This window comes from Monodon monoceros, unplaced genomic scaffold, assembly GCF_005190385.1.
Source record: "Monodon monoceros isolate NGI ecotype Baffin Bay Population unplaced genomic scaffold, NGI_Narwhal_1 Super_Scaffold_4, whole genome shotgun sequence".
In the NCBI taxonomy this organism is placed as follows: domain Eukaryota; kingdom Metazoa; phylum Chordata; class Mammalia; order Artiodactyla; family Monodontidae; genus Monodon; species Monodon monoceros.
The window spans coordinates 38312907-38321053 of record NW_021703781.1 but is presented as its reverse complement, the minus strand read 5'-3'; the positions used below and the strand labels follow the sequence as shown (position 1 = coordinate 38321053).

The window sequence follows — 8147 nt, the reverse complement described above, 5'->3', positions numbered from 1 at the left end:
GTAAGGGAAAGATCTTGAACCTTGTTTCATTAGTTTCATGAGAAATTCACTTCTGCTCTAGTCTGCTCTCCTAACAGTGGAGTAGGCTCCATGATATCAGAATATATGTAGCAGAATCCTTGGTACTTTACATCTATTAATTCTAATCCCTGCACCCCGCAAGATAGAGCTTATTGTCCCATTTTAAAGATGAAGAGGCTGGAGCACAAGAAAGTTAAATAACTTGTCTGATACCATAGATCAAGTCAGGGCTATCACAGAATCTGATCCAAGGAATTTTTCCCTTTAAAATCCATGCTATTTCAATCTGCTAAGCTGTGGCGGAACTGAAGTCTATTTTGGTTTGGAAGTTATTCTCAACACTTCCTATGCAGATATTGACAGTCCTCTCCAGTACTGCCCTGCATATGAGCCTTCTACTGCACTTTAAATATGGGTCCATTCATCACTAATACTAGTTTTCTTGGAGTCATCCTAGGGAGATTTCAACTTGTTATTCAATGATTGTGCTGAGATTTAAAACTGCTCATTCTCTCAGAGACTACCTCCATATCAAGACTGTTGTGCTCTGTTTCTGCTATTTCTAACTCCAGTTTGTAGGCTTTCCCTGTAATCCCTAGAAACAGTGAGCTCCACCAAAGGAACATCTTCTCTGCATCCTCAGCCTGTTGACTAGTGCTGAGAACAGGGACACTGATTATTATGAGTTGAGGGCATCCCAGCAATCAACTGACTCACTGAAAAATGCTACATTCTGGGCATATCTTCCATGACAGTCCAGCAGAGTAGCTGTTGGAAATCCAAACATGTCCACTCCTGCTGTATGACCTTAATCACCACCTCTTCATATGATTCTTCCATGGGCTGTTCTTGAGTACCTGGGGAGGGAAAACAAACAAACAAAAACAAAACAGAACAACAAAAACAAACAGGAAAGGACAGGAGAATTGATAAGTGAGGAGAATAAAGTCAACAGGAGCTCCAGTTTGGGGTATGAGTGAATGGAGGAAATCTTGATTGCCTGAGGTAATGTCAGTCACCTACAATGTAACTGCAAAATGAGCCAAAAGGTACCATGACCACTTATAAATGAGTCCAGGAGGAAGCAGGAGGTGGGAAAGCAGAGAAGACATAAAGCAAACAAGTATCTTTTCTTGCCAGTGCCAAGATAATGGTCCGTCCTATTTGTACCTTAGCTTAGCCTTAGCATGTGATTGGAATCGTCCACTTCCTTCCCCTGCCTAACAGCCTGCTATTCTATCCTCCAAGCCTCCAAAGGAATTCAGAATATAAAAAAAATTTCAGCCATCATGATTGATTCTATGATTGAAATGGCTCCAGCTCTCCTCTCCAGTCCCCTCTAGGTTATTAGGACAGAACAAGAGATTTCATATTTCCTTTTGGCACTTCTTAGGAGGCTCCAGATGCTTCAAGGTATGAGAATACCAGTTTTGAGGAACTATAAATACTTGCCAATTCTTGGAGAAAGAAAGACCTACTTCAGACTCCAAAACCAAGCCCAAGGCACACCGATTAGGGTAAGTAACTTGCCCCTATTCGCAGAGCCAGTAAGGAGCCAAGGTGAGGCAAAGGCTCAAATCCAAGACTTTTTGGATCCAAAGCCTATGTCCAGACAATTCTCTACTTTCTCGTCACTAAAAAGCTGGTGAGAATTCTTATAAAATGAAATAGAATGGAACAGAGCTTGACCAGACCTTACTATTCTTCCAGATCCTAGGAATCCTCGTGTTCCATATTATCCTTTTGTATTTTTTTGGGGGGGGATATTCTTATTTCAGGACCCTAATTACTGAATACTTACACTTTATTTATGCAGTGGTCCAATGTATAATCTTTGTTTCCCTCTACTATGTCCCATGAAAATGCTGGCCTCCTGGTTTAATGAAATAGCAGTGTGATACTACAATTCTTTGTTAACCCAGACACCTGGTCTTCTTGACAACTGCCCTTTCTGCTGCATGTTTTGATGACTGGAGAGGCATTTAAACTCTTTATTTGGAGGACTCAGCTCCAATTTGCAGTACAAAACACAAAGCGATGCCCTATCAGAGTGTCAGGACACTACAACACCGTTCACTTGGAAGTGGAAGGTGCTACTGCTCAACCACACATCCATCAAGAGTCAGTGCAAAGTATATAGGTACCTGCTACCTGAGGTTGGACTCTGTCTCTGGTCAGTCCAGCAAATAGTTTGGTCAGAACGTGTGGGCAGCACTTACAGCTGTGCCTGTCCACATGTTGTGAGATATTCAACAAGAAACAGCTCAGCTGTGTCTCAGGAACCTCCTTGATTAATAAAGAGAAGTTGTCGTATTTTTCTCCCTAGATTCCACAAATCTGAGGAATCAATTTCCTGAAGATTTTGGATAAAGTCACTTTATAGTAGAAAATACTGCTTTTCCTATCAGAAAGGCCATTATATCCTATGGAAAGAGCTCAGAATTAGGCCATGAGAGACTTGGATTACCCTTCTCTCCCCTTAAATGACACTGGGCAAGTAACCAAACAGCCCTGACCCTATTTCCTCACTTACTAAATAGTCTGATAACACTGTATTATCAAGTAGCTCTTGGGAGAATAAAAGAACCAAACGTGAAGGGCCTCTGACATGACCTACAGATTTAAGGCCTAAAGTTGAGAGTCCCCAGCAGAGGACTAGGATAGTTGCTTTCTTGAGGGATAGTTTAAGGATTAGGAGATTCTGGGGAGGGGTGATTATTTTCTCTGCACACTTGAATCCACTTTGTCCTTTCCTATTCTCCACCCAACGAAGTTTGTCCTTTCTCCCTTTCACCCACCTCAGAGAGACTGCACTTTCTCCTGTGCGTCTTCTGAAACCCTCCCCGCGGGCCCCGGGGCACACCTGCCTGTGGTCTCCCCCTCCCGCGTCTCGGGGTGCAGGGCCTTGCTCCACACCCGCCCGTGCTGTGCGGCGGAGGGACCCCTGCTCCTACCGACAGACTCTCCATTCCCGCCTCAGGTCTGCCCCCACCCGCAAACCCCCGGGCCGGCCCTGCGCGCTGGGCCTCAGCACCCCTTTCTCTGGTCCAGCTGGACCTTTTCCTGCGGGCCGCAGACCACTCCCCTCGCAGCTGGCTGCCCTGGGGAGTCCAAGCTGGCCAGGCCTACTCAAGGCCGCAGGGGGCTCAGGGACCGCGGCCTGCAGGCGGGGCCCCGCCTCGCTCGGGCGTACGGACCCGGCCGGCGGCCTCACTCACCGCAGCGGCGCGCGCCCGCAGACAGACAAAGGCCGACAACGAGCCCTCAGGAGCGCCGGCGCGAGCGGCCAGGACTACAACTCCCAGGAGGCTCCGCGCGATCCTGAGCGGGGGTGGGGGGGCGGGGGGTGGGCCGCACCTCGGCGGCCCCGGCTTCCCCGAGTACTGTGGGAAACGTAGTTCGGCGATGCGACCGGCCGCTAGGGCTCTGCGGGTCTCGGTGTGCGCTGGGCGCTCAGGTCCCTCCTGTTTGGCCCCGAGCCAGAGATGCCAACTTGTTCGCTGATGTAGAGCGGGGGCCGAGAGCACCAAATGGCCACTCAGATTAGCCAGGCGTGGGATGGCAGGTTGGTGAAGCCGTCCGCTGAGCCAGGAAAGGGGGAATCCAGGGTTCTGAAGCAAAGTGTCGGGAAGAAATGAGTTGATAAAGCCTCAGGTGTTTAGAGGTTTTGCGTTGAGCCGCTGCATGAGCAGAGACTAAATGTGTAATTAGAATTCTGAGACAAGGAGCAAATATTTCAAGTGAAGTCTGTGGGAAAAGAGGACTTGGAACACCACAGGAAAATTTCGAGAGCCTGGAGAGGAGAGCTATGCCCTACCGATCCCATCAGTAAGAATTTGCACCCTAAATAATGGGTAAGAGATCAGGTTTGGAATTGTCCTGAATTTGCTTGTTGGCTCCATCACAACAGTCTGGAGCCAACAAGCAAATTGACTAGCTACAGGATTCTGGACAGGCTTCTTACCTGGTGGAGAGCCCAGGATAGGCTCAGGTGACAGCTACAGGGGCCAGGTGAAGACTTCTTGAAAGGGCCAGGGTCCAGGCCGGGCCACCCCGCTATTCTATTGCTTCAGAGCAAAGGCAGGTATGTGAGTGAACCCAGAAAAAAATCGTTCTGTATGTACTCCATGAATTATGGAGAGAAAACAGTATTTTCTAGGGTAATAAATTAGATTTTTTTCTTAACTGACTGTGTGTCTGAAGCATTGAGAAATTGTAAGCCCTGAAGATCGCTCAGTTCAGGGGGCAAGAGCTGTTTTTCATGGGGCTTCTCTGAAGAGCCACAAGTCAAATCCTTGGCCCTGTTGTATGATACTGGGAGGGGACAAAGGTTGATTTTGAACATCCATGAGTTAAAGGCTCTCTAAATGCCTCAAGCCACCGTCAAATGCATTTTTATAGGATCCTGGCCTCTGAGAGGGAATTTGGTCAGGCATTAAAGTTCCTGGGGGCTTAGGCTTCTTGGGCTTCCTTCCTCCCCCTTGGAATCACCTTTGTTTTCCTTCATCCTGGAGCTCTCCTCAGTGTACTTCTCTCCAGGCTCCCTGCTCCAGAGCTCCCACTCAGGGACTAGTCTATCCTATTGAATGAGGAGTTTCACAAGGAATGTTTCCGCTTGCTATGTCCTTGTCCTCTACACCAAAGCCACCTGTTAAACAAAACAAAACAAAACATTTAATTCCACACAGTGTACAAAGTGTAAGTTTATAAGTTGATTCCTAAGTGTCTGTTATTACTATTACTAACAACACATCGGTACTTAAGTTTGTTGAACCTTTATGTCCTGAGCCCATTTTAAATGTCAGGTACTGTGCTGGGTTTTGGGGACACAAATGTCAACAAGCAACACTCTCTTCTCCTAGAAAGGGAGCTGACAGTCTAGTTGAGAAGGCAAAATGAACGCTCTTCCTCAAAACCAGGGCCAACAGCTGTCTCACAGAGAAGTCCCTGAGTGTGCAGGGGAAACTGCCCTGAAGGCCCCACTTCATAAAGGCCCCTCAGCACAAATGCAGGGCTCCCTGTGGTGCCTCCTTCATTATTTGTTCCAGAGTCAGAAAGAGAAAGGGGTAGGGCATTAAGGGACGGGCACAGGCACTGCTCTTTCTTTCCTTTTACAGCAGCCACAGACAATTTTCATAGCCCAGGTGGCACCAAGCAAGGGCCAGTCCTTGCACCTGATTGGGTGGTGCTGTACGAGTATCTCTGCTCCCTTCTCTCCCAAGCCTGTGTCAGTAAGGCTGAGTGTGTCACCCCAGGGCCCGAAGTCATTTCCCCTGCTGATAAACAACACCATGCGCCTAGAAGTCCTATCAATTCTTTTGGGGTCAGGATCAGCTGTGGTTGTTAGGATGTTTCAGCTCCCATTGTGAAAGTAGAAGATAAAGCTTTGGTGGGAGAAGGTAACTGTAAAGGGGGAATGTTGTCACCTTTTTCAACAAATCTTAAGGTGTCTCAGGAAAGTGGACACATTGAATAGAAAATGGAGGAGAAAGCGGTTAGTAATGGAGTTGATGAGACCCAGATGAGACCCACCCACCCCTCCCTTGACAGACACTTAGCAGTCTTTACCCAGATCCCACGTGGGGCCCAGTCCTCAACCACTGCCTGCATCTTAACACACACTCAGCAGGAAGGAGGGGAGCTGGGTGAGGGTGTCAGGAATGTCAATTTGAAAAATTGCCAAAGAACTAATACTTTACTTCACATGCATTTCAGAACATCACAGAAGGATAGATAATTCAATAACTTGTTATGACAAAAGGCGAACCATTTGGCGAAAAAATAAAGGTAAATGTTTATCTAACTCCTATGCCAAGATAGCCTCCAGGTGGATTACATGTGAAAGGTAAAACCCAGATCCATAAAAGACCCAGAAGAACGTATGGTTTAATAATTTTATAATTTTGGCCTAGGAAAGGTTTTCCTAACCATGGTAATAACAAAGGCAGAAACAATAAAGAATAAGATTGCTGGATTTGATTGCATTAAAACCCAATACTTCTGTGTCAAAAACACCTTTAACTGAAGTTAACACATGACAAGCTAGGAAAATATTAATAATTGTCATATTTAAAGAGACCATACAAATCAATAAGAGAAAGAAAATATTCAATGGAAATTTGGCAAAGGATAGCAACTCACACACACAAAAAATAGAATTAAGGAAAAGTACTTAGACTTACTAATTTTTTAAAAGTGCTAATTGAAACAAAGAAAATTTTTCCCTAGCTAGTGAATGGCAAAATATTGCAATGGGGACTAGGGAAATGGACGTTTTCATCCATGTGTAAACTGAGACAGTCATTCTGATTAGACATTTGCTAATATGTTTCAAAAAGTCCTAAAAATATACATTTGACTTCCACAGTTTTTTTCCTCAGGAAAAGAAAAAATGAGGTAACTGAATCCTAAATGTGGAATGAAAGCTGCAGAATTCTGCAGTAAATTCTAAAGTGAATTACTGACTTGGAAAGGACTCTTGGTTCCTTTGAAGGGAGGGGCTGACCCAGAAGCTTGCATGAGATGGCACGATGCTCAAGGGCTTCATTTTCTGCCATAATCTCAACAGAGTCTTTGGATCTAGAGTGGTAGAATGAGGATCTGCCCTCCTGGAAGAGTTTATCAGAATAATTTCCATTATGCCTCAAGTCTGTGTTTACTCCCCCCATCAGAAATGCAAGCCCCTTTAGTCATCTCTTAAGAACTGTGTTTTATGCACCCCCATCCCATCCCACTACTCTGTACATTCACTGAACTAACCAGTCTTCTCGTCCCTCAAAACCATTGTACTATGTCCAGCATGGAGACCAGTGCTTGGGAGAAAGCTGGCTTTCTTTCAGGCCACTCCTGCTCAGTGGCCATGCTCGAGTAGCTGGACCTACCAGAAAGAAAGGAGTCTGTGGTTTAGTGCAATCCTCTGGAAAGGTTGTTGATCCCTCGGCTAGAGCCTACAAGTGTCTCTTGAATTGCCAGCTATTTCTCAGGGCTGGAAGTCATCTTGGCCTCTCCTTGGACAAGCCAGTCCTGTTCTCTGCAGCTATTTCTGTCTCTTTGCACAATTATGTCTTGTGTTTGATCTCACTATTCTTACCTGATTTATAAATTCAGGATACTAGTAATTTGGGCTTAATAATGCCTAGTGTATGCGTCTTAGCTTTTGTAACCTCAAAATTCCCTCAACTATTCAAATATAAATTAATTATCCTTAAGGGATCTATTCATGCAGGCTTCAGCTGTTTTTAAATTCTTGCCATTTATTTCTACCATGTAACTAGCTGTGCCTTTCTTCATTTAGCATCTTGAGGGAGTTGCTTATAAACCAGAAGATGGGAAGGAAAGTTTGGGGGGTGGGGACAGATGCCCTGCACTTGGTATATATTTTCTTCTATTTCCAGGGCTATGGGCCCGGCCATCATTTCCTGCTGAGCTTCTCATGCCCAGAGCTGATTATTCTGTTTGATATCATTTAATGGGGCTGCCTTAAGGTCCCTTTAGGATATATGTAGGGGCTGCTTGGCCCAGAAAGAGGAGGTGCCTTTTGTTGTGTGGGTGAGTGTTGTCCTTTCATGATGACCTTCTGAGGAAATGTCATAGGGGAGCACAGCCCATTTTGTAGCAAGGCCTCGCATTTTATAAGAAGTCCCAAGCATGAATGTGACTGCAGGTGGGAGCTAGAAGTTGTTCCTGCTCAGGTTATTTGTTGGATGTTACTTACTACCACACCCAAGTCCTGAGCTGTGGTCTTTCGAGCCAGGGTTCTTCATCTGGGGCCCATGGATGGGCTCCATGTGGGTCTGTGAACATGCAAAATGGCAAAAGTGGACTTGGAGGCTTTTTAGGGCAGATAGTACATTCTTTTCGTTAAAGAGTTGGTCAACCTCCAAAAAGATTAAAATGATTGTTTTAGAGAATCCTTGAATAAGCAGAGATAGATCATTTTAAACCTTTTTCTTCTAACTTTTTATTTTGAAATAATTTTAGACTTACAGAAAAGCTGCAAAAACTAGACAGAGTTTTCACATTCATCTTTCACTAAGCTTTCCCAATACTAACAGCTCACAGAATTATAATATGATAGTCAAAACCAGGAAATTAACACTGATATAATATGCAGTGGTACAACTTAA

At 45.2% G+C, this 8147-nt stretch overlaps 1 protein-coding gene across 2 annotated transcripts in view; it reads right to left on the bottom strand.

Annotated features, from left to right (window-relative positions):
- ZNF32 (zinc finger protein 32) overlaps positions 1 to 3317 on the bottom strand; it is a 4863-nt gene extending 1546 nt beyond the window's left edge. The window contains exons 1-2 of one of the 2 annotated variants that reach the window (XM_029244589.1): positions 3240 to 3317; positions 739 to 878 (exon numbers count right to left, since the gene is read on the bottom strand). In XM_029244589.1, the coding sequence (XP_029100422.1) occupies positions 739 to 808 (70 nt within the window). In that variant the 5' untranslated portion in view covers positions 809 to 878; positions 3240 to 3317. The remainder of the gene's footprint in view (positions 1 to 738; positions 879 to 3239) is intronic. The other variant, XM_029244588.1, reaches the window with a different exon arrangement.
- Positions 3318 to 8147: the final 4830 nt, after the last annotated feature.